The sequence below is a fragment of the Podarcis vaucheri genome (assembly GCF_965113315.1).
Source record: "Podarcis vaucheri genome assembly, chromosome: 16".
NCBI lineage: Eukaryota > Metazoa > Chordata > Lepidosauria > Squamata > Lacertidae > Podarcis > Podarcis vaucheri.
The window spans coordinates 27,157,617-27,183,810 of record NC_138754.1 but is presented as its reverse complement, the minus strand read 5'-3'; the positions used below and the strand labels follow the sequence as shown (position 1 = coordinate 27,183,810).

The window sequence follows — 26,194 nt, the reverse complement described above, 5'->3', positions numbered from 1 at the left end:
GCTATTAAAGGGGGAGGGGTGGGCAACGAAGGCCCCGGTTACGGCGGCTGAGGAGAGGAGGGAGAGGCGGGGCTGAGCTTGAGGAGCGGACGGGCCGTGTGCACAGAGAGGAGGAAGGACGGGAGAAGCGGCGGGGTCTGAGGGAGCGGCGGCGGCGGCCGCCCCCGTCGTCCTCGTCCCTGGCCGAACTGAGAGGGGGCGGGAAGGCCAGACACCCAGCGAGGAAGCGACAGCGAGGGAGGTGAGAAGCCGCCCGCGGCCTGGGCCCCCGGTGGGGGTTCCGCTGAGTCACCTGCCGGGCGTGGGGCAGGGGGCGCCTCTCCTCGGGGCGGCGGGGGCCGAGGAGCCACATTCTTCCTTCTCGCTTCCGCCGGCGCTGTGTGCGGCCTCCCCGGAAAACCGTCCCCCCTTTGCCTGGGCGGGGCGTCTCCGTACTACTGCTGCGCCTGCGACGCGTGCAGGCCAGACTCAACAACAGCCCTGCCAGGTAGGCCGCCGCTGCTGCTGCTATCCGCCCGCCCCCTTCTATTGGGCAGTCAGCGAGGGAGACTGTGGTTGAGAGCAGAGGAGAAGCGGAGGGCTTCCCGCTTCTGTTCCACCACCCCACTTCCACGGCTTGCATCTTCTTGTCTCGGCCAGCCATGGGTTATCCAAGGGACGAAAGTGGGGGGCGGCGGCGGGGAGGAGCGGAGTGGTGTCGGAGATGATACTGCCCCCAAGGAAGTGATGGAAGGAAGGAAGGGGTCGCCGCGTGAGGAGAGGCGCCTCCCGCCTAGGATTGTGGCTTCCCACGTTCTGAGTTAGGCTTGGAGGCGGGCTAAGTGTACGTGTATGTGTGCGCCCGCGTTTAATAGGAATAATGTTTGGCAGGAGTTGACGAATATGGCTACCTGTTGAGCACCTTGGCAACCTCCATTGCAGTTTGGTCGGAATGGCTTGTGTCGCTCCTTGTACTGCCTCTTCCAACCAGCCTGTTGGACCACAACTCCTGGCATCCCTGGCCGTTGGCCCCGCTGGCTTGGGGGTTGATGAGAGTTGGAGTCCAACAGTATCGAGGGAAGTGGAGGAGGACTTTTCTTCCATGCAGAAGGTTCCTTGCAGGTTCAGTCCTCCCAGTAGGAAGGCCTTAGGGTGGAGGGTAATTGATTGATTGATTGATTGATTGATTGATTGGGCTGGAATGCCCCTTACCTGAAATCTAGAGAGCCATTGTTACTGGTCACTGTAGGTAATATTGAACCATTAGTCTGACTTGGTATAAGCCAGCTTCCTATTTAAGACATTCCTTTATTCAGAACTTTGAGGACTGGAATCTTTATGTTCAGGGGAAAGGCCATGGCTTAGATGCAGAAGTTTCCAGGTTTAAGGCTTGACAGCATCCTATTTAGCACCTGGAGGCCACCATGCTGGGGAAGGCATTACTAGTCAATAGTAGAACTCTCCAAGGTCTCAGGCTGCAGGAGGGTCCATTACCTGCTATGGCTGTCGTCCTTTTTTTCTTATTGAACTGGAGATGCTGAGCATTGAACCTGGGACCTTCTGCATGCAGCAGCCCCTCCCACAAGAGCTTGTTGTGCCCCCGTTGAAGGACTTGTTGCCGAATATGGTCTGTCTCCACCTCCAGCTATCTGGAAGTACTGATGTGGCATTCCCCATGTGCTTCTGACCTGTGATAAGGATGCCTGTCTCCTTGAACATAGGGTCTCTCTCATAAACATAGCTATGATTAACTGCAGCGGTCTTGATAGGGAAACTTTCTCAGGGAGGCATCATGGTATCCTGGAATGTCAGTACTCTGGTCCTTGACTCTCCTAAAGCAGAAAAGTGAGGCAGCCAATGTTGCTTTATCTCCTTCAGACTCATAGGTTGTTGAAAGAAGCATTATTATCATAAGTTGTTGGCCAACAATTATGTGTGCAAAAAGACTATTTAAAAGAGTAACTCTTGACCTGGAGACTTTTGCTTTGAAGGAATAAAGCCAGCAAACAGTTTTGAAAAATCCATACTACAGGCTACCATCAAATGTCCAGGTGCTCAGAATGGCAAAAGTTGTCATAAGTGCATATGGAATGCTTGAAGTGAAACTACATTGCATAGTTTTGTACATTCCATTTTGTGTGTGTGTTTAACAGGCGCATGTTCAAGGCCTCCAAGCAACTATGGATAAAAGGGGGGGAATGACAGAAGTTGTGAACGGCGATACATTGATTGGTGCAATGAAATTCCCTCATCGCTACACAAAAGTAAGCTTTTATGCTTCTTGTATAAGTATCAAATTGCTTCTGACGTGATAGTTGAATCAAGCTGTTAATAGTTGCCATCGATCTGCAAAAACTTGTAATTTTCCTGTAAATGAGCATACAAATATAGAACTGTCAGTGAGGTTTTTCTTCTTTGGATTTAAGTCCTAAACCTTGTTTTTGTAGTAAAGCTAACAGGAACTCATGTAAGGGATAGGTGTACTTAACAGCCTTCTATAGAGCTCCAACTTGTCACCACACTAAACAAGCTGGTGTATGATACAAGAATTTTATATTAAACTAGTTTACCTAAACATAAAGATTTGCAACACCACCCTTCTAATTTTTGCCACTAAAGTGACTGATAGCAAATTTATTTTACCAAATGAACAATATTAATCTGAAATTCTATTTTGTTTCAGAACATAGGTTGTAGATGTAATTAGGGTTTAAGATCTAATTTAATTTCACGTCACCTGGTCAAAATGCTTATTGCTGGAGGCCTTTGACCCCTGAATAGTTCTCAGATGTTTTAGTCTCTTTTGAGATTCTTGAGGTTTTAAATGTTGGAGGTTTAGTTTTAAAATTCATATATAGGGGATTCACCACTTATGTGAGGGTTCCGGTCCGGTCCGCTGCATTCATCACCGGGACACATGCAAATGGGGAATTCCTTATTCTGCCCCACCTCCTTTTGGCATGCATGTCAGTGGAGAGATGCCTGCATTCATCTACATATATATAAAAAATTCTATTTAGCTTTGCACTTTTGCTATGCCAAGTATTCCAGAAGAAGGCCTGTGCTTCTAGGCAGGACCACATTATAAAAACAAACAGTATAAAATAACATTGAAAGCCTTCAGTAGAAATGTACTTCAAAGATGTATAGCTGCTACATATAGTAAATGGACCATTGTGTGATTTCCTGAAAGTAATCTCAGCAGGACAGTTGTCAGTTTGCAGTAACTGCCACCAGACAGCACATTACTGATGTCTCTTGCATGGAACAATCTCCCATTTACAAGGACTTCTTTCAGAAAGCATTTGAGATTCTTATTTATGGGGAATCTTAAATTCTTTCAGCTTCTAAATCCTTTAAACTCCAGCAGAAGGTGTAATCCTCCCAAACCATGGGTAGGCAAACTAAGGCCCAGGAGCCGGATGCGGCCCAATCGCCTTCTCAATCCAGCCCGCGGACGGTCCGGGAATCAGCGTGTTTTTACATGAGTAGAATGTGTGCTTTTATTTAAGATGCATCTCTGGGTTATTTGTAGGGCATAGGAATTTCAAATTATAGTCCGGCCCCTCACAAGGTCTGAGGGACAGTGGACCAGCCCCCTGCTGTAAAATGTTTGCTGACCCCTTTCCCAAACAGACACTCCTTCATCTGTTTTCTAAATACTCCTTTTGAGTCAAAACAGATACCAGACAAGCCTTCTTGCTCTGTTGCATGAAATCTGGTGTACAATAAATTGTCATGGTGGAAATTTGAGAATACCATCATTTTTTCCCTTTCTCCAGGAAGAGCTCTTGGACATTAAAGAGCGTCCCCATTCTAAACGGAGGCCATCATGTCTTTCAGAAAAATATGACAGGTATTTCTATTAATCATTAGTCAACTTATGACTTTCATTGGTTGCAGAAATGTTAAATATATAGGGGGTCAAACATGAGTGATGTGCATCTTTTGCAACGTTGCAGTGATGGAGTTTGGGATCCTGAAAAATGGCATGCGTCACTATATCCAAATTCTGGAAGGACTTCACCAGTGGAAGGACTTAAGAAGGACTCGGATTCAGATCGGAGTTCGCTCATGAGAAGGATAGTGGGTGAGCACTTCACAAAAGCACATAAATCACAAAACTGAAATATAGAGGTTCCTGTGTGGCTTTGACTATTTTATGGAGCTCAGTATGTGCTCCAGAAAGCAGGATAAAACAAGGAAGGAGCATGCAATAGAGTTACTTAAAATTGTAGTGAAGACTGTTTTAGGACAAATTTGAGTAATGAATTAAACTACATATAACATAGAATTGTAGGGTTGGGTCTTCTAGTTCCAACTCCTTGCAATCACAGCAAATATGTAAAATGATTTTGCCATGCTTGTGAATATAGCTTGTAGCACCTACTTTCTTTAACACATAAACACATTCCTGACATGTAACTAAAATCTCTTCAACCTGTAGATCCCAGAGAACGGGTAAAAGAAGATGACTTGGATGTGGTGCTGAGTCCACAGCGGCGAAGCTTTGGAGGGGGCTGCCACGTGACTGCAGCTGTAGGCTCACGAAGAGCAGGAAGCCCACTGGAGAAAGAAAATGACTGTGTCCGTGTCATTGGCGGCCGTAGGATTGGCAGTGGGAGAATAATCTCTGCCCGAAACTTTGATAAAGACCACCGAGGTGGTGAGAAGGACTCACGGGACTCAAGAGACGCAAGGGACAGAGACCGCGACAGGGAGTACAAAGACAAGCGTTTCAGGGTTAGTCCTTAAAACCACACAGGAAAGTGTACCTGTGCCTGCTTCATGTATTTGATAGACTTTCTTGACCACCTGTATAAGTCGCACCAGGGCATCCCAGAGCAAGTTCCTGTTATACAGTAAAGTATACCGTATTTTTCGCCCCATAGGGCGCACCAGCCCATAGGGCGCACCTAGTTTTGAGGGGGGGAAATAAAGAAAAGAAATTATCCCTCCCAGGCATAGGGCTGGGGCGGGGGAAGCCCAGAACAGGCTGCTATCCGCAGGCTGAGCTGCGCGCTTCGGGCAGGTCTCCGCAAGCCTGGGGAGACCGGCACGACTTCCTGCATTCGCCCCATAGGACGCACACACATTTCCCCTTCATTTTTGGAGGGGGAAAAGTGCATCCTATAGGGCGAAAAATACGGTAAATGCCTTTGCTGTAGGTCTGATAATGGCAGAAACACCTGTAGCCTGTGGATCGTGTTGAATTGGAAGGCTATTTGGCAGGAAAGAGGGATGGAGAGGAATGTTGCTTTAGAAGCAGAGGGCTGTATCCGATATTGGTCCTTCTTGGGCCCATTGGGTGGTAAACTTTGAAATTAACAGACATGGCAAAGTTAGGCCCATTAATTTCAGTAGGTCGGTGCTGAGTAGGACTTGCTTGGATTCAACCCAAAAAAATTAAAAGCTGGATCCCACTAAAGGGATGATTATTATGATTGGCTAGAGACCACATGTTGAATGTTTTCCACGTCTCTCCCGTAAACTTTTAGAGAGAATATGGGGACAGCAAGCGTGTATTTGGAGAACGCCGAAGGAATGACTCCTATACAGAGGAGGAGCCGGAATGGTTCTCTGCTGGCCCCACAAGTCAGTCGGAAACCATCGAACTTACTGGCTTTGATGATAAAATACTAGAGGAAGAACATAAAGGGCGGAAGCGAACAAGACGGCGTCCAACTTCTCTGAAGGAAGGTATTAACACAGAAACTTTGTGTATTGGATAACTGGAGAAAACCTCTATGGCCCAGAAAGGGGGGGGGCATTTTGTGCACTGAAGTGTCTGCTTCTTTCCATTTCTGTCATTGGCCATTAACTGAACTTTCTCTGCTTCATGATCAGTCTTCTGGCTTGTAGATTCAGGTATGAGATGCATCTTTACTTGAGTTCTTTAGAGTGGGGTTATAGGGCCTAGGTGTGTGTGACTTGGTATAGAGGGCATTTCTGTGTCTCTGCTGTGCTGTAAAGCTTACCCATAAGAGGTTTTCATTGTAGAATATTATTTGCTTAAATGAGTGTAAGCCTCAAATGCCTGTCTAGACCAAGGAAAAAATTTAGTTAAGCAAGGCTGGGTGATAGTGAGCAAGGTAACTAGTGTGATGCTAGCAGGTGATGCATGTGGTACATAGCTGTCACACTGGGGATTGAAGGCCTTAATCTGAGGTCCTTTTGCAGCCTTCCTGAAGGACAGTATCTCATGCACTCTTAATTTGGAATCAGGATAAGATGTTGGAATGCAATCCTAACTACTTTGCTGGGAGTGAGCTCCATTGAATTCAGTGGGACATACTTAGCATAGTTAAGATTGCAGCTGTAGTGTTAACGCATTCTAGGTAAATAGCAAAATTTTGCTTGGGAGATTTTGGGAGCAGACAGCTAAATTGGCCCCATCTGCCCCTTGTCTGGCTGCATTCTAATGGAACTGGGTGTTGGTAGGCCTTAAGGCTTCATGCATTTTTGTAGACTGTAAAAACGTTATATTAGCAGAACTGAAATACAGTTCTTTAGCCACCTGAAAACTTAACAGTGCATACAATTGGCACCTTTCTGGTATCTGTTTTGAACGTTTTCTGGAGCAACTCTGATGAAACTTGAGAGTAATGCATATTTAAATGTAACTTAGAGAAGCATTCTATGAACTTGTAGACCTGTATAACAATTGAAACAGGCAGCTCTGTCCCTGGGTGTCAAAGAGTGGCTCCTGTTGCCTCTAGAAATTATTTTGTGTGCGCTGATTTTGGCTTTATCCCTCCCAAGGAATAGAATGCAATGGCGGGTTAGCAGAAGAGGTAGAAGTGCAGTCTGCTCTTGGCCAGGAGACAGTAGCCGATCAAGAAGTCCCAAGGGAAATAGTCCTGCCGGAACCAGCTCCAGGAGAGTTCGATTTCAATGAGTTCTTCAACCTAGATAAGAGTGTTCCTGGCTTGGCTTCGGTAAGTATTTTTTTAAAAAGACACTCAACTCTGCCATGATGGTTGCCATCTTGAACTAATGCACCCTGTTTCTGGTGGTGGCTTTTCCCATGTCTTGTTGCTCTGTAGAAGGCTTTGAAAAACTTTGTCAAGTGAAGTGGAAATACTTGAATATTTCAAGGCAGCCCCCACCTCTGCCATGGGTGGGTTTACTTGCATGTTTGGAAGTAGTGATGATATGGTTTCATTTCTTGTACTTCACCCTTCTGTGAAAATTTGCAGACAGTGAGCTATGCTGAGTTAAAGGTAAAGGTAAAGGGACCCCTGACCATTAGGTCCAGTCGTGGCCGACTCTGGGGTTGCGGCACTCATCTCGCTGTATTGGCCAAGGGAGCTGGCGTACAGCTTCCGGGTCATGTGGCCAGCATGATATGCTGAGTTAGATCATCTGGAATACAGTGGTACCTTGCTTTACGAACTTAATCCGGTCCAGAAGTCCATTCTTAAACCAAGGCGCGCTTTCCCATAGCAGCGGGTGACTCAATTTACAAATGGAACACACTCAACAGGAAGTGAAACATGTTCTGCTTCCACGGCAAAGTTAACAAACCAAAACACCTACTTTCGGGTTTGCAGCGTTCTTAATCCAGCTAAGCTGTTCTTAAACCAAGCTGCCACTGTATAGGCTTTTTATGGAAAGGTGGGGTATAAAATATTTTAAATACTACTTGTGACAGGAACTGAGAAAAAGCTAGAGAAACAAGTCAAATAAATGAGGTCAGTGACCTTCCGAACTTAGCTGTGTCATCTAAAATTCCTCCGGCTACTGTAAGCAACAGTGTTTGAATATGTTTAGTAGTGGTATGGGTTATGAGCTACATTATGGAAAACTCCGGTATAATTTTAGATGGGAAACTTGGGTGGTGGGAGCTATGAGGCTTCTAGTTTTAACAGGAAGTTCTGGGGGCAACTTTGAGGTTTGCACAACTACAAGAATTTCTGGCTTGATTGAGTGGGTGAGACTTTCTCCCAAACCAGCAAGTGAATATGCCTGTGTGTTCATCGGATATATTTCGTTTTAAAAACAGGAAGCTTTATTTAAATTGTCTTACTCCAAGGTAGGTATGTTGGGGTTGAAATCTGCTGGATGTGTCCATACAGAGCTATACACAGTTGCCTCAGGAGAGAACTATCCAAGGAAAGATTTTGAGGCTACACACATTTTTTTTTTTTTTGTAGGTATGATGCTCGTACTTGCTTGAATTCACTTTTAATAAAAATATTGAGGGCCCTTCCCAAAAACAAGGCCTAAAATGTTATGTATTTGGATACTCCAGATCAGGCATAGGCAAACTCTGGCCCTCCAGATGTTTTGAGACTACAATTCCAGTTATCCCTGAGCACTGGTCCTGTTAGCTAGGGGTGATGGGAATTGTAGTTCCAAAACATCTGGCGGGCTGCAGTTTGCCTATGCCTGCTCCAGATTATTAGTTTGAATCCGTGACTCCTTATCCCCCAAAATGGGTTAGGTATATCTGGACTACTCAAAGCTGAATAGTTTCATATACATACAGTCCTTAAGATAAACTAATAAGATTAGTTAACCTTCAATACTGAATACCTGACACCCAAATGCAATCTCTCAGGCTTTGACTTGCCTCACAACAAAGGCGTTATTTTGCAAGAGGAACTCGGGCTTCATAGGAAACATTGGGTGGATGAAGGAATTGATTGCCTTGGATTTAAGGGTGGGAGCACTGCAGCAGCAGCTAGGATCATGCCTAGGCTTGCAGAACTCAGGCTTCACTTCTATGCATGTGGGTTCTCCCTCTCAAGCATGGCCTGCAAAAAAAATTAAATAGGCTAGTGACTTACCCCTGCCCCTCATAAGAGTAAAGAGGAAACACCTTCAAAAGTAGCTTATCATAGCTCAACCTAGGATGTGTTTGCCAATCAGAAGCAGTGGTGCTGGTTGATAGTGGTACTGTGCGGTGAAGAGTAGAAGGACCCTTGAGTTGCCATGTCTGAAGTTGGGTGACGGAGTTAACTTGACATAGCATAAAAAATGATTTAGTTAATACTTAACTGTGGGTACCTAGCAAGCTTCCAAGTTCCACAGGGCAGGCGGGAGGAATTCATCCTGAACTCTGTGCTACTCCTGTTCCACTCTTCCTTTAGTAAAGCCAATAAGAAGTCATCATAGAGGGTCCCATTTTGCCCACAGTCAAAATAGCATTTGATACTCTAGTAAAATATAGGATAGCAGATTGATTTGATCTAAATTTGATATACTGTTGTTGAGACCCATGTGGGAGCCCGCAAGCAGGCTCCCTACATACAAGGGGGCTTGTGAAGAAGGCGCAGCAGAGACTGTACTTTCTGAGAATGCTAAGGAAAAACCATCTTCCGCAGAAACTGCTGCTTGCCTTCTATCACTGTGCCATTGAGAGCGTGCTCACTTATGGCTTATGTGTGCGGTACGGAAGCTGTACTGCCCAGGACAGGATGGGGTTGTGCAGGGTTGTTAAGGCAGCAGAGAGCATTGTTGGCTGCCCACTCTCCACCTTAGAGCAGATTTATGCCACAAGGTGCCATATGAAGGCACTGGACATAGTAAAAGATCCATCGCATCCTGGTCACTGTCTCTTCGAGCTCTTGCCGTCGGGACGGAGATACAGGACGAAGAAGATAAGAACGAGCCGTCTTAAGAACAGCTTCTTCTCCAGAGCGATCTCGGCCCTGAATGGGAAGCCCGGACTTTGAAAGTCATCTAATCTCCCTTGCTGTATTATACTGTATTGTTTAATTAGTGTTTTTATGGAGCAGTCAAGTAATTTTGTTGTCCCCGAAGGGGGCAATGACAATAAAGATATTATTATTATTATTATTATTATTATTATTATTATTATTATTATTATTATTATTATATTATGATACGCAAAGAGGTCCCCTCAGCTGCTTCAATCTGCAAAACTGGCACTTCTTCAGGTGCCACATAATACCTGGTCCACATTTGTAAGAACTTATTTTTTGTTTGTGGCACCATATACACTTTGGAACGCCTTGCCTATCGAAATCAGGCATGTGCCTTCACTTTGTTTTCAGCACCTGCTGAAAACATTTTTGTTTAGGCAAGCCTATGCAGATATATAAAATGCTGATGTGTTTTTAGTTGCTGATTTTAATTTATTGAATGTTTTAATCAATAATTTTGGGTTTTTGTAAACAATTTTGAAGTAGCATATGTTTTATCAAATAAAAGTACAAATACAGCGGTACCTTGGAAGTCGAATGGAATCTGTTCCAAAAGTCCGTTTGACTTCCAAAACATTTGGAAACTAAGTTGCAGCTTCCGATTGGCTGCAGGAAGCTCCTGCAGCCAATCGGAAGCTGCGTCGGACGTTCAGGTTCCAAAGAACGTTTGCGAACCGGAATACTCACTTCTTGGTTTGCGGTGTTCAGAAGCCAAAACATTCAACTCACAAGGCGTTCGGGATCCAAGGTACGACTGTATAGTAATGGAGCCCCTTTTATGTAATGTTTTGCATATGCAAGAATGACATTGTACATTTGCAACAAAGTCTTGGTCTTTGGAGGCAAAAGTGCCTCTTTTTGGAAGCTGCCTTTTGCAATACAAGTAGCACGTCCTGGGTTGGAATCCTAAGTCCCCTTGGACACAATAGGATCTTGCTTCCAAGAAAACAAGTAAGATTGCCGCTGGTGGAGGCTGAAGAGCATGAAGTGTTGTTGACTATCCTAAGGTTCTAGAACTTTTGGCCCTCCAGATGTTGCTGAACTACAACTTCCAACATCATCCCTGACAATTGGCTGTGCTTGCTGGGGCTGATGGGAATTGTAGTTCAGCAACATCTGGAGGGCTAAAGGGCCCTCACCATTGATCTAAACCCTTAGGATTAGTAAATTGAGGCCCCTTAATGGACTCCAGGTCATGACACACTTCTGCCATCAGGGCAAAGTGCCAACTGCCAACAGAAGTGGTTTGGAGACTAACCTTCAGAGAACAGGCTTTGTGTGGTTGCTTCTGGAAGAATTCTGGAAACAGCAGGCCTGCTACAGTCAAAGGGATTATGCAGGGATCAGACACCTGTTCTTGGTTATGATTGCCTGCAATACTACCCCTTTTCTCTTTATTATATAGATGATAGAAGATGTGCTGGGGGAAGGTGCTGTGTCGGCCAGCAGGTTCAGCCGCTGGTTTTCCAATCCCAGCCGTTCCGGAAGCCGTTCGAGCAGCCTTCGATCCACACCCCATGAAGAGTTGGAGAGACTGGCAGGTAATACTGTCTTGTCCTTTCTATGGCCATTTGTATTTCTTCTAGAAAGTTGCAGGACCATGTTGCAGGACGCCTTGCCCGTGGCATTTCCTTCATTCTGATTCTTCAGCTTCTGGAGCAGAACCCTAAACTCCTTGGGTAGGAGTGTGTCTCTTTGTGGAATGCTGTCTCCTCTCAAGAGTATAAACCTCTTTGCTCTGTTCTCCTGAGAGCCGTTTAGCGGAAAAGACTTACAAGGCAGTCGTCCTGGTTTTTACTGTTTCAGGTCTAGAGCAAGGCATTCTGTCCCCTGGTCAGAACTCTGGAAACTACTTTGCTCCCATTCCTTTGGAAGACCATTCTGAAAACAAAGTGGACATCTTAGAGATGCTGCAGAAAGCCAAAGTGGACTTAAAACCCCTCCTCTCAAGTCTCTCAGCCAACAAGGAGAAGCTTAGAGAGAGCAGTAAGTCTTCCCCCTTCTGCTGTTGTGATGCCTCTGGGTGCCTCCGGCAAAAACATGTTCAAGTGCCAAGCTTTGGTTCTCGGCCAGGAAGTGCTAAGATGGACTTCAGGGATCCCTGTGGATATCTGCATTGCCTTGCTATTGCCTGATCCTTATCCATAGGCTATAACAGCAGGATTAACTCCTGGTGTAAACGAAGCTCCTGGTATCAACCCTTCCTGGCATCTGAATCAATTTCCAAATTGAAAGCTGGTGGCGAAAGCCTCGAGCACTGCAAAGCTTGCCATTTGAGCTGCTCTTGCTCTTCACCCAAGCTTGCACCACAGCATCTCTTGCCTCAATAACGTAAGCAAAGTTTTCTGCAACTAATCTCTCAGCTAGGGAGTCTGCGGCTTCTCTGGATGTCGTATAAACCTGGATATATTAAAGAGAAATCTATTTGGCCAGTACCCGAGATGGCAGCTTTGCAGTGGATGTGGGGGTGAGGGCTGAAGGTGGGAAAGGAATTATTGAGCCATAAAATCTCCTGCCGAAATCTTGGCATGTCATACGTCTTGGTTACTGAGGCCCACCTTTTTAAATTGCATGTACCGCAGAAGGCTTGCATGGCTGATCTGCATGTTGCTTGTGCATGTTCAGAAGCTCCCCTGCATGTGCTGCATATGCTGCATAATAATCGGGTTTCGGTTCAGAATCTCAGCTGGCAGGTCTGAGCAGTGGATACTGGCATGCAAACATGCTGAGGAATTTATAAAAACACGTCTTTGATTTGGTGCATCCTAATGACAGTCAGGAGCAGGAGTTGGAATTTTCATCCGGTGAATATGCACAGTGGAAAACTGGGAAATCCCTGCTGTAAGAGTTTCCACCCAAACTAATGCCAAGATGTCAGTCTCTATCTTCCTGCTACAGTTTGCTGAATGTGCTTGAACATTAAGTGATTTGGGTCCCTTCCTGCATCTGCACGACTGTCAGGGCATTTGAATTGCAGTATTGGGTGCCAATTTTGTTCTGTAATAAATAAAAAGGCAATTCCTGCTATGGAAATACATTCATTTACATTTCTTGGGCCAGTAACTCTTAAACGAGACCTAAGACTGCCTATTACTTCATGGTGCCTCTGTGTTCCAATATCTGTTCCCTAACTGGAAGCATCTTGCCTAAATGGCTAGCTGTTGCTTCAGAGCACTGTTTTCTTTGTGATGCATATGTTGTGGCTTTGCATGATCTGTGACTAGACTGGACAAGCCATTCTAGTGCAACAAACAATGCACTTGGTGTCTCTATTGACTACTCTTCAGTCTCTATAGTAGATGTAGGCAACTTCTGTTCCTTGGAGCTCCTGGAAAACACAAGACCGGAGCGTCACAATTTTATACAACAGCCTTGAACTTGCTTGGGTTAACTGCTTCTGTGAAATGGCAAGTAGCTTCTGCTCAGATGGGTCTAAATTGACCATGTTGTGGTTTCTTATCTTGCTGAGGTGCAGTAATGGAAGGCATACATATGATTTTGTGAACAGAAAATCCGCCTCTATTTTAGTCTGACTTCAAACACCAGTGGTTCAGCATTGACTGACACGACATAAGGATCAAATAATTACATGACAGTGCAGCTTCCTGTAAGCAGAATATATGCTTCCAGATGTCAGCTTCTGCATAGAAGTGAAGGCATGCCTTCCAAGAGCACCCTGGTATTGCAAGTAGAAACTTAGAACCATGAGAGAGACCCGTAGTTAAGGAGCCCAAGAGATCTTTTATTCTGTTTTAGGCAAACCACTATTTGAAAAATAGTTTTTTTCATTGAAAAATTCTTGGAAGAAATTGTCCATATTTTTAGTGGCTCAAAGAAAGCTTGCTGAGGTTGCAGATCATTTGTGCATGTGCCTTGGGGTGTCGTCCACTGGAAAGTGCTATTGTCCCGACTCTCTTGCTTTATAGGGCTACTTTGTGCTGGAGTGTACCCATTGTCCTAATAGCTCTTGTACTGTACAAATATGCGTGGCTGTTTATACGCTTCAACCCTTGTATGTAATCTAAATTCTGCTAAGCTGTTGGGCTGGCTTCTAAGTTACTCACAGGGCTCAGAGCTATCTCTGACTCATACATTATTGAGAGTCTCATGTCTGTGTCACCTCTTCGTTTGATTCTTATTTGCTGTTTGGAAGATCTGGAATCTTAATTTTTGATTTAGCTACAGCTTCGGTGTTGGATGTGCATAAGTCCTTGCATGGCCTTGGAATGACTGACGCTTTAAAGCAGTGACCTGGAACAAAAATGGAGCTAGTGCCGTATCCTTGTGGTCTTCCTTTCTGGCAATCTCTGTCATCCCTGAATCTGCCCCATCAATGGAACATCTAGTTCTTGATTATGTCTCTCTTTCCCCTCACCCCACCCCTTTCAGCACATTCAGGAGTTGTCCTTTCAGTGGAAGAAGTAGAAGCTGGGCTGAAAACCCTGAAAGTGGACCAGGAGAGGAAACCTGCCGAGCAGATGGAAGAGTCACTAAACATGAGAGATTCCCGGCACCTTAAGGATGGCGATATGTCCGCCTTCAACAAACTAGTCAGTACTATGAAGGCAAGTGGGACTCTGCCTTCCCAACCAAAAGTCAATGTAAGTAGAGAAGGAGTGCGTAAATGATAGAAGTTCAACCACACCTAGTCTTGGGGCACAAACTGAAACCACTTCCATATACAAACACGTACTACTTGTATGACTGTAGAGCAGACATACTTCGGATCAATAGTTTAAAACTATATGAGTGGGTGTCTTACTGGATGCATCCCATGACATGGGGAAATGATTTCTTGTAAGAGTTCTTAATGCACAAAGAGTGGAAATCTAAATTTTAGAAATTGTATGAACTTTCATTACTTTTTCTTAGATATTTGTTTTCTAATGAACAGGAAAGCATGGGCAAAAACTGTTCACCAACCATCCAAAACTCAAATATCAATATATAAGGGGAGGGGGCATTCTGTAAATGGGGAACTACTACTGAGCAGGCCACCTTTGGTTCAGCCAGTGCCAGTTTGCTGGTGACAGTAGTAAGGATTGACGTGTGGAAGACCAGCTCCTCCACCTCTGTCTTTAAAGTGGGTGAGCTAATGTTGGCATCCTTATAGCCTACTTATCAAACTACTTATAAAATTGATACCTTGTTACACTGGTAGATTTGTCTTGATTCTTGCATGTGCTGGTGGGCTGCAGTGGGAGGATGGGGCAGGCGATGAATGCTTACAAAGTGATACAAAAACTGCATGTCACCTTATTTTCAGCAAACCCTTGAAAGCCACTTGATAACGCCTCCTGAGATGCAAGGCCAATCGGCCACAAAGAATATCTTGCAGGTAGAGTGAAACTAATAGTAATAATAATAATAATGGGGATAAGGTGGTCCTTAATGTAACCTGGACCCAAGTTACTAAGGACCTTGTAAGTTAATACACAAACCTTGAACCTGGCTCAATAATGTATGAGCCTCCAGTGCAAACCTTTTGAGCACTGGAATTAAATGCTGGTTGTAGCCTATCCCCGTTTTGCACTAGCTGAAGCTTCCAACTGTCATACTCCATGCATGCAAATGGATGTTTGCAGCACTCAATGGCAGTGAGCTTACCACAAGAAGCTGCATGCAGCTGCTACAATGACTTAAAGAATATTTGTATAAATAAATAAAAAAAGCAGGAGTGTTGCTCTTGTTGACTGGCTCAGCTAGTATGGCTGCAGAAGTGTTGTAATCCAGCCCTGCAGATTTACAGAAAGTTGCAGCCTGCCTGCCTGCCCTTCAATGTCTGTTTTAATGAGAACCTGTGCTCCATTTGACAGCCGCCTAAAAGAAAACAAGTAGATGAAGTTTCCATTCTGCTTGCCTGGAGGCAATTCTTTCTGCCGCAGGCAGTTTGGAATGTCTTGACAGACTTGTTTTCATGGAGCATCTCTTTCTGTTATGTGCTGCTGGGAAGTGACTTTAAGTAGTCATCATACTTGGAGGATCTGAAATTCCTGTGTTATTTCCAAAGGAGATCCTTGGGCCATCCAGTGGCAGACCTGCTTCATCTAATGTCCTCAACAACTTAATGAGTGGCTTGGAACCTGTCTCATCTCTGCTTGGCCAAAGAGCCCCCTCTCCACCGCAGCCTCCGATTTCTCAGATGTTTCCGACTCGAGCTGCTTCTGCCGACTATCTGAGGCATCAGATCTCCTCACCAATTGGTAAGAGCTGGAATGTCTAGAAATACTCCCCATCAGCTTCCTTTGGATACATCCAGTGCCTGCCTACTGGTACTCCTGGGAAGTTCATTGTTTCACACTCCTACCAAACAATCAACTCAAAGTTTCTAACCAAAACAAGTTGGACTCAGGCTCTGAATAATAACCTTGGATCAGAATTAATTTGAATTGCAAACTAACAAGTCCAGATGACTTCTCTACAATCAGTAGCTCTTTTTTTATGTGTTCAAAAGAGCTTGCAGCTTTCCTAGAACAAAATGTCTAAGAGAAAATCATTTGTTTCTGTAGGATTTTTAGGACCACTAGGCCATTGGTTCACTTAATGTTGAAGCTGCTCACTTATCTCATTGCAGGCTTTGGATCAGGTTCTCAACAGCTGCTTGGTGATCCATTTCAGGGGATCCGGAAATCGATGAGCCCAGCTGCTGCGCAGGTGAGGGGGGAGGGATGCTTTTCCTACCCATTGGTGTTTAAGTTGGAATCATGATGGGTGTGGAATCTAGCTGGCTCACTGCTAGAAATGGTGACAATTCTATCTAGCTGAATGAAGGAATTGTATTTTATTCAGTCACACTTATGTTAGGCTGCTTGCAGAATTGCATGCCGTGTTGAAAAGTTGGGACATCTACGGTGAGAGTGGCCTATTATAAGGCAAACATCTTGGTCAATCTTGGGGTGTACAGGGAATGTAGGAGTGGTAGCTCCTACAACATGCCAGAAGCTCAAAAGGATTTGGGAGATGTGTGGTAAGGTCTAAGAAACTGGAGGGTGGGGTAATAAACTGTTTTCCAGTTAGCATTCCTTCTCTCTGCCCAGCATACAAGGCCACTCCAGTGAGAAAATCTAAAATACCTGTGACCTCTACTGACCTAGTTAGAGCCTTGTTACTGTCCTGTTCAGACAGTTTTGAGAAATGACTTCTCGCTTAGTTCATAGGTACATTTGGATTCTACCTTTACAATAGGCAAATGTCTTTGGAGATATACTTTAAAATGAGGGTTGACAGATAAGCTATCTTGGGATGGAGTTGGAGGATAATCTGAAGCAGAAGAGGTGAAGTTCTTTCCTTGCAACTGTGCTGTAATTCAGCATCATACTCCTAACATCTGGGTTAAACAGTGCAAGCATGAGGTGGCGACCCTCCTATTTAAGAGGGGAACGTTGCCTTTTGGTACAGACTTGTTAACACAAATAAAGAAACCTTTTGGTGTTGGCATCTGCAGCTAATTTGTAATAATAATCCAACAGTTTAAAAGCCTTGGCTTTAGACTTACGACTCTGCTGACATCTTTATTTCAGATGAGTCCACTTGAGCTGCAGCAAGCAGCATTAGAAGGCCTCTCGCTTCCACATGACTTAACCATGCAGGTGTCGAACTTCTACCAGCCGGGTTTTGGCAAACTACAAATGGACAAAAACCGAGATGGCTTCAGGAACAGGTGAGCATAAACAGCGGTTTGGTAGCTGGGAGAGCAATTTCAATGCTCCCTTCCTATGTCTATTTGTCCTACCTTATTTTTCAAAGGAGGCTCATACCAGAGCGCTGGCGAAGATAGTTTGAAATGTGGGTCTCAGGTTTGCTAGGAATAAATAATTTTGCTGACGTAGGGCTTGGACTGTAACTTCATGAAACCCAAGCAGTGCCTGTAAAAATTAAATATTTGTCATGGCATATATTGCATATATTTTGCACAATGATTGTTGGATATTGATGCAGGTGAAAAGCTGTGGGGACCACTGAATCTGAACTGCAGGGATTGGTCTGTAGTACTTAGGGTGAAATTGCTTTCGCCTAGAAAACACTTGGCACAAGGCAAGGGGCCTGCTTTCCCCTCCACGTTTCTCTGCCTGGCCATCCCCAGGTCTGGCTGGAACTCTCCCAGCCTGCTTTCCTGTGGAGAAAGGACTGTGGGTTCTTTACCAGAGTTCTGACCTAGTGATGAAAGGTAGTCTGTCCTGCTCTCTTCCAAATACACAAGGAACCAGGTTCAAAGACCAAGCTTAGTGTTGTGCTAAGCAGTATCTTCCATTTTCTCTCTTAAAAACTAGCACATTTTTCTCCTGCCTTCAAACTGATTTGTATCAGCAGAGCAGAGCAGGCCAGACTCCTGGGACAGTTTAGCCAAGGAACTTTCTTGTTCCCCAGCCAGGCAGAAAGAGGATGGGGCAACAGTTAATGTGTGTTTTCTCTTTCTTAGGCAGCAGCAGCAGCAGCGTCTGTCGAAATCTCCTGCTCCCATGGGCCACAGAGGGAATGCCTCTTCTCCTCCAGCCCCTGCTGCTTCCATCACTAGCATGGTTAGTGCTATCGAAAGACCCGATTTTGTATGAAAAACGAAGGGCAAATGGATCAGATTTAGTGTAGTAGAAGCCCTCTTTCAATTTCCAGCTAATGGAAGTGTAATACCAGATGAACTTGACATTATTATTGTGGTGGCACTTCTCCTTCAAACTCTTCTGTAGTTGTACCTTTCTATAGCATCTCCTTGGGGTCCCAGGCACTGCCTGGTGTATCTAGGGCTCTGGAACTTGTCTAACTAGATGAGCTGCCCAATGCACAAAAACTATCCCACAAAATGGGCTACTAATTTCTGGTGATCTTTTTGTTTGCCTTCTAGCTGTCTCCTTCCTTTACTCCTACCTCAGTGATACGCAAGATGTATGAAAGCAAAGACAAAAGTAAAGATGAACCAAATCCTGCAAAGCTGAAATGCAGTGAGAGAGATGAAGGTCTGAGGAACAGTGAAGGTACGGGATGGTGTGGCGGCCATCTGTGTTGTGAAAGGCGAAACAGAGATCTAAATAAGTCTGTGCCACCATGTGCCATAAATTCTGTCCAGAGAATCCCCATAAAACCAGAAGGGAGGGGTCTCTCCTGAAGAGGCTGGCGAATAGGCAGGAGAGTGTTCTGTGGTTCATGGGTTGCGCAGAGACAAGACAGGCAAGCTACTTGGAATTCTCTGCCAAAGTTCATTAAATCTTCTCATCTAAATGTGATTGACAAATCAAAATTAGGCAGGCCTGTCTGGCAAACGTACATGGTGTAGCTTCCTCTGCATCCATAGAGTAGAAAATGAAGCACGGGGAGGCAGTAATGGTGAGTAGAGAAGAAACAAACCTTTGGAAGCTAGCACTGTGAAGGAGCAGGGCATGGAACATCTCCTGTGAGGGTTAAGTGGCTCATACCAGCTCTGCTGTGCTTGGGCCACAGCTATGCAGTGTGGCAGTAGTGGAGGGGTTCCAGTTTGGACCAGAGAGGCCTGGCCACAAATCCTTGCTTCAGACATGAAGTTTCATATGATCATGGGCTATACCAGGCATCCCCAAACTCAGCCCTCCAGGTGTTTTGGGACTACAATTCCCATCATCCCTGACCACTGGTTCTGTTAGCTAGGAATGATGGGAGTTGTAGTCCCCAAAACATCTGGAGGGCCGGATTTTGGGATGCCTGGGCTATGAAATCTTCTCTAGCCTGGTCTTTGGGGAAACAATTTTGTGGAAAAGCGTATAGTTAAAGTATGGAACTCACTCCCACTGGAGGTGGTGATAGTCACCAACCTAAATAGCTTTAAGGGAGAATTAGACAAATTACTGGAGGAGAGGGCTATTTATTGCTACTAGCCATGTCTCCATGGTCAGAGGCAGCAATGCTTCTAGACACCTGTTGCCGGAAGCCACAGGAGAGGAGAGTGCTTTGTCCTCTGGTCCTGCTTGCGGGTTTTCCATTGGCACCTGGGTGACAGCTGTGAGAACAGGATGCTAGAGTACCTGAAGCACTGGCCTGATCCAGCAGGTGGTTCTTAAGTTAAATGGGGGGGGGGAGTAAAGGCTAAGCCTAGCCAACCCCAACCGCAGGGTTGTTGGAATGTGGGATAAGCCGCTCGATCCAACAGGCAATTTGGCTGCGGTGGCTTCTTGTTAGCGTGGGCAGTGAGTGTGCTCTATTTCCAAACCCCACCCCAAATTATAGTACACTTAAGTGATTTGCTCTTGTCTCTCCACAGAGGGCTTGCTGCCATCTAGGTCCATAGAACACGTAGATCAAGAGAATTCACCTTCCATAGGTACCAAGCTAGCATCGCTACAGCGCTCTGCCTGTTCAACACCACTTTCTCAGACCAATCGTTGCACCAAAGAACAAGACTACAGGCCGAAGTCCACTGGGAGAAAGACCCCTACCATGGCTTCCCCTGTCCCGGGGTCTACTTTCCTCCGTCCCGTCCACCAGGTCCCCCTGGTTCCTCATGTACCAATGGTACGGCCTACTCATCAACTGCCCCCGGGATTAGTCCAGAGGATGCTGCAGCAAGGGATTCATCCTCAGCATCTTCCACCTCTGCTGCAAGCAGGTAATCTCCGCCCCCCCAACATAGGAACAAACTGTTGGGCCTTCTTATTAACTGCAAGGTTAGAAAGAATACTTAAGCACAGCAACCTTTATGAATTCCGTTACCTTGTAGGTGGAACTTAAATGAGTGATCGGACTGCTGGGATAGCTCAGTGGGTAGAGCATGAGACCCTTTATCTTGTAGTTATGGGTTCGAGGCCCACCTTGGGTAAAAGATTCTTGTATTGCAGGGAGTTGGACTAAAAGATCCTCTTGTTTCCATTCTAACTTTTCAGTTCTATGATTTGGGCATAATTTCTTTGGAATCTCCTTAAGAACCTGAAACAGGCAGTGTGTGAAGATGACCAGGGCCAAGCAAATGATCAAATCCATTTAAACAGTGGCTTGTGGTTTTGAGTCAAAATGGCTATTAACTTGCCTTGAATTCTTGAGAATGGTTGGGCTAGAAATGCAGATAAATCTCCAAAACTGAGGAGAGATCATTTGCTTATCGGGGATTTTTTTCTTCCTACCAGGTATGATTCCCCCTGGGGTAGACTTGACTCACTTCCAGGGAGTGTCTGCTCCCATCCTTGGTCAGCCTTGTTACCCGCTTCCAACAGCTGGCCATCCTCTCTTGAATCCTCGCTCTGGGACACCTCTGCAGCTGGCAATGATGCAGCAGCAGCTACAGAGATCAGGTAAGGTTTTCCCTCCCCAGGTAGTCAGGGACTGCCAGTGTTCTAAATGGTTCCTTTCTAGTATGAATAGCAAAACTCTCACTTAGAAACAAGCAGCTTACAGTACTTCTCCTTGCTGCTAGAGCAGAGTTAAGCAGATTGTGGGCTGCCATCCTTCAGTGGACCACCTTGGCCTGCTGATAAGATTTTGCAAAGAATGCTGAGCTAAGTAGGCCCAGCAAGGCACTGCTTGTCTTAAGTAGACTTTCGCATTCTGGATCTTTAACAGCTATGCTGCAGCTAGTCTGTGGTAATAAATCCTTTATGTTCTTGCTTTGTTTTGTAAAGTTTCAAAACACTTTGGTGTAGCCCACAGGAAATCGCTCAGCAAGACAAACGTAGGCCTGTTTCTGCACTAGAAGATACCAGATGGTGGCCAGGGCTGTCTTAAGCATATCCAGCACCGTGGTGCAAAGATGCCTCCAGTGCCCCCCCCTTTCCCAGAGTTGTCAACCTTTTTAAGGGGAGGAACAACCCCAAAGTTGTTGATCTTTTTTAGGAAAGATTCCCCAGAGTTGTTGACCTTTTTTTAGGGAGCTGACACCGGGGGGGGGGGGACTGATCTCCATATAAATGCTAGCTACTGGAGACATCTAGGAGGAGGGAAAGAAGCAGAAGGGGGAGGTGATCACTAGGTTCATTCTGCAAACTAAGGTTTGAACAGGACATTTGAAGCAGAAGAACGCTCTTTTGCAGAGGTGAATTTGACAATGCGTTGGGTGAAAATGACCTGGAGGAGGGAGGCAAAGTGTGCCTCCCAACACAGATCTGCTTGTGATTTTGTTTGGCGGCTGAAGCTTCTTCCTCTTCTTTTAGCCAAGCTTGGTGAGGGACTGGGAGGCAGAAGCGCTCAAGTTTGCTGCCTCTTGGTGGCTTACTGCAGCTGGCAGAGGAAAGGGAAACAGAGACACACACACACACAACACCAAAGAAAAAGACAAGAGGGGAAACCAACTGATGGGTTATTTTCCATAATAATAATAATAATAATAATAATAATAATAATAATATATCTTTATTGTCATTGCCCCCTCTCGGGGACAACGAAAATACTTGGCTGCTCCATCCACCCAGGTAGGGCACTCCACACAAAATCAAAACAACTATAAAAACACTAATTAAAACAATACAGTATAATACAGCAAGGAAGATTAGATGACTTTCAAAGTCCGGGCTTCCCATTCAGGGCCGAGATCGCTCTGGAGAAGAAGCTGTTCTTAAGACGGCTCGTTCTTGTCTTCATCGTCCTGTATCTCCGTCCTGACGGCAAGAGCTCGAAGAGACAGTGACCAGGATGCGATGGATCTTTTACTATGTCCAGTGCCTTCCTATGGCACCTTGTGGCATAAATCTGCTCTAAGGTGGAGAGTGGGCAGCCAACAATGCTCTCTGCTGCCTTAACAACTCTGCACAACCCCAACCTGTCCTGGGTAGTACAGCTTCCGTACCACACACATAAGCCATAAGTGAGCACGCTCTCAATGGCACAGTGATAGAAGGCAAGCAGCAGTTTCTGCGGAAGATGGTTTTTCCTTAGAATTCTCAAAAAGTACAGTCTCTGCTGCACCTTCTTCACAAGCCCCCTTGTGTTGACACTCCAGGACAGATCCTCTTGTAATTCAATGCCCAAATATCTGAATGTTGTTACCCTCTCCACACAGACCCCATCAATCAAAAGTGGCTGGACATTGCTCTTCTGTCTCCTGAAGTCCACCACAAGCTCCTTTGTCTTCCGTGTATTTATGAGCAAGTTGTTAGCTCTGCACCACTCTGTCAGCCGCTCCACCTCATCTGTATAGTCCGTTTCACCCTCCCTTTCAGAGATGAGCCCAGTCACGGTTGTGTCATCTGCAAATTTGACAACCCTATTACTAGGGTGAGCAGCGACACAATCGTACGTGTAGAGAATATAAAGCAAAACAAGGAAATGCCTGCCCCAGTGGTGGGAGAAGGGGGAGACGCTTTGCGGTTTGACAGTGAGCTGGGGAGGGAGGCAGAGGAGCAGCTTTGCTGGTGCTGCTGCTGGGTGGGGAGGGGAGCTGCTTTGCTGGGAGGGAGGAAGATGGAGGAGCCACTTTACAGCAAACTCGGGAGGGAGGGAGAAGAGCAGCTTTGCCGGTGCTGCTGCTGGGTGGGGAAGGGAGCTGCTTTGCTGGGAGGGAGGAAGATGGAGGAGCCACTTTACAGCAAGCTTGGGAGGGAGGGAGAAGAGCAGCTTTGCCGGTGCTGTTGCTCACGAGCTGCTGGCTTGCCAGAGAGTCAGCCCGGAGAGAGAGGGGGACAGGGGAGCGGGAGCCACTTTACCGGGAGAGAAGGAGCCCTGCCGGGGCTGCCAATTGGTGCAGCTGCACCATCCTCCCACCCGTCGGGGGTGCTGATTGGTGCGGCCGCGTGATCCACCCACCCGCCCGCGGGGGGTGCCGGCGCTTTCAGATGCTTTGCCGCTCCCCCTTCCTCCGCCACTGCCGCCAGCCATATAGTTGGCGGGGCACAGCTGGCGGGACTTGCTGGGGTGCCCTTGAGAAGCCTGCGCCCTGGCGCAATGTCCCAGTAAGCCCAATGGGAAAGATGGCTCTGATGGTGGCTCATATCACAAGTGGTATTTTGGAGGAGCTCAAGTTCTTCTCTCCACCTTGGAGAGCGGAAGCCACCTAGTCTTGTGGAGAAGCCAGGCCTCCTTGATGCTTGAGTTCAGGAGGTTGGGGAGCAGTGCTTTTGGAAATGCTGCTGGCCCCTGAATACTTCTGCACCAAACCGAACTAGCAACTGAACTGCTTGCATCTACCCTGTAGCATGGTCAAGCTGTACTCTGAATGGTTATAGAGTTCAGGGATGAAGAAAGCTTTTATTTTGCCACTCACTTCAGGAGTTCTATCTGTTCTCTTAGAAAAGCTGAAGAAGTGCTTCTGACTCAGAGCCAAACATACAGTCCATTCACCACCAGGACTGAAGCTTCCCATCACACTTTCAAAGCAACCTCATGTTTGCTCAAGGCATGTATGTCATTTTTCCTTTCTCTCTCTCTCTCTCTCTCTCTCTCTCTCTCTCTCTCTCTCTCTCCTTCTCCCCCTGCTCCCCCTTCCCCAGGCTCAAGTGCACAAGGATCTGCTGTTGGTGTACAAACTCCCCCTCTGAATGTGCCATCTCGGACTGGACTGCCTCATGTGCACTCACAGCTTGACCACCGTGCGAACCAGCGAAGTAGCTCCCCTGTTGGTCTTGCAAAATGGTTTGGTTCGGACGTCTTACAGCAACCTCTCCCTTCCATGCCATCCAAAGTAATCAGTGTAGACGAACTGGAGTACCGGCAGTAAGCAGCTATGATGGAGAGCAGGTACTTAGTCTTCCTGCTGCTGCTGCTGCCTCCTTAGACACGGAACTCTGTGCTTCACTGGCATTTCCTTTTGGGCGCTTTGGTTTTAGCACTTTGTGCAAGGTTTTCTTTTCTCCCCCCCCCCTTTCTTTTTCTTCAGTTTTCTTCATTCTTCTTTTTTTTTTTTTTTGAGTGACTGAAAGCACATGGCACCTGTCCGAGCTCCCATATCTACATTGAGATTAAAAAAATCTCCTGGACTGAACAGTGAACTCTGAAGGAACTTTGATGCAAGACAGGACCAGTTCCAATTCTGAAAGCATCTTCCCTTTTTTGCGTTTGGCTTTCTTTGTAAGATATGTGAATGAAGTGCTGGGAATCCTCTTGAGGATAGAGGTAGCAGCTTAAGGGGTTCCTCACAGGAAATTAAATGTATAGACCCTTGTGTACAGACCAATGTATAAACATCTTTTTGTATATATATATATCTCCACCAGATAGCTTTTTTTGAAACCTTATACAGCTGTACATAAGAGTAGCTAGTAAAAAGTTACGCTTTAGTTTGTGTGCCTATGATTTGGGATCTTTTCACTGTACATGTGGGACTTGTTTAAGATTAAAGGTGCTGCATCTGTCAAGTGTGAGTGAACAGGGTGAAGTCGCTTTGCCTGTTGCAGTCTCAAGTCTTTCTCCACGGTATCCTTTTTGTCATCCGTAATATGGCGGTAGCTAAAGTGGGGAAAGAGCAGCCACTGTGCATCCTGAACTACTCCTGTCCAAGAAAATCTTCCAACGGGCAACCACTTCACTGGAAGTGTCAGCCTCCTTCAGCGCACTGAAGACATAGCAAGTGGGCTGCTGTTTACGGACCTTCGTAACTGACCTTAGATAATTATCAATACAACAGTAGTTCCACCCGATTGTTGTCCTTGCTGCTGTGTGGTGTGTCTTTTAAAATTGCCTTCCACTAGCTAAGGTCAAAAGCAGCTTCTCTCAGTGGCCCACCATCACCAGCGACTCTTCATCACAAGTGTAGCTGTAGTTGCCTGTTCCTTCCTCCCCACTCTTGAAAGTGAAATGACAACCTGATACAGTCCAAAACAAAGCCAGCTCTTGCACTCTGGAAGCAATGCTGTGGCTAGTATTGATGGCCCAGAATAGGCTTCAGAAATGACCTGTCACATGCTCCAGGCATCTGGAATCCATATGGGCCATCAATAACTGAACACTTGAATATTTCTGTAAAAAGTGAACTAGTTTAAAGTATACTTTGTGGTCATAGACTCTTCCCTGTAAGATTGTTTCATAACTTTTTTTTTTAAGTGACAATTTCCCCCAAACGGTCTGTAAATAAAGTCAATTCTATGAGCTGTTTGTCTCGCTGTGTAAAAGGATGTTGGAAGTGAGTGGGCTTGGCTTCTTTGTATCAGTTGCCTGTTATGCTACTGTTTCCATCTTTAATTTGGCTTTTAAGGTGTAGTCTAAGTCAGATGCAAGGACTGAATTTCAGGTTCTGTCTGAATGTAGCAGCTTTGCTCATACTTCCTCAACAATGGATGAGTGAGCTTGTCCTGTCTTTACTGCACAGCTGGCTTATTTTCGGCTGCCAACTGCTTAAACATACTTATTTCAGCAGCTTAATTGGGAATTTTGAAAGAAACTAGAAAATGAGAAACCTGCAGCTTGGTAAATAGTAAAGGTTTGTAAGATTTCCCACCCTGTTTAGTATTTCATTTGGGGCCAACTTTCAGTTTTTGAAAGGGTTTGGAGAGTCTCACAAGGTGCTGCATTGTAAGGAAAACTTTCTTAAATGAAAGTAGAGGGAGAGCCCTTTTGGCTCTCCCTCTACTTGCACAGTACTGGAAACTTGACATGTGAGTACAGTGGTACCTCAGGTTAAGAACTTAATTCGTTCTTAACCTGAAACTGTTCTTAACCTGAGG

At 45.7% G+C, this 26,194-nt stretch overlaps 1 protein-coding gene across 6 annotated transcripts; it reads left to right on the top strand.

Moving 5' to 3' along the window:
- The first annotated feature begins 49 nt into the window (after positions 1 to 49).
- EIF4ENIF1 (eukaryotic translation initiation factor 4E nuclear import factor 1) lies at positions 50 to 25,619 on the top strand. 6 transcript variants are annotated; one of them, XM_082203075.1, is made up of 19 exons: positions 53 to 241; positions 2,133 to 2,243; positions 3,762 to 3,835; positions 3,942 to 4,069; positions 4,427 to 4,722; positions 5,478 to 5,679; positions 6,742 to 6,917; positions 11,056 to 11,191; positions 11,457 to 11,636; positions 14,040 to 14,251; positions 14,917 to 14,988; positions 15,661 to 15,853; positions 16,225 to 16,304; positions 17,171 to 17,310; positions 18,070 to 18,169; positions 18,490 to 18,619; positions 19,876 to 20,220; positions 20,735 to 20,899; positions 24,026 to 25,619. In XM_082203075.1, exons 2-19 carry the CDS (start codon positions 2,160 to 2,162, stop codon positions 24,250 to 24,252), a joined length of 2,940 nt encoding a protein of 979 aa, XP_082059201.1. In that variant the 5' UTR covers positions 53 to 241; positions 2,133 to 2,159; the 3' UTR covers positions 24,253 to 25,619. The 6 variants fall into 6 exon arrangements, with proteins under 6 accessions (XP_082059205.1, XP_082059201.1, XP_082059204.1 ...); XM_082203078.1 differs by having other exon boundaries at positions 17,171 to 17,311; positions 18,077 to 18,169; XM_082203077.1 differs by having other exon boundaries at positions 17,171 to 17,311; positions 18,074 to 18,169.
- The last annotated feature ends 575 nt before the right edge of the window (positions 25,620 to 26,194 follow it).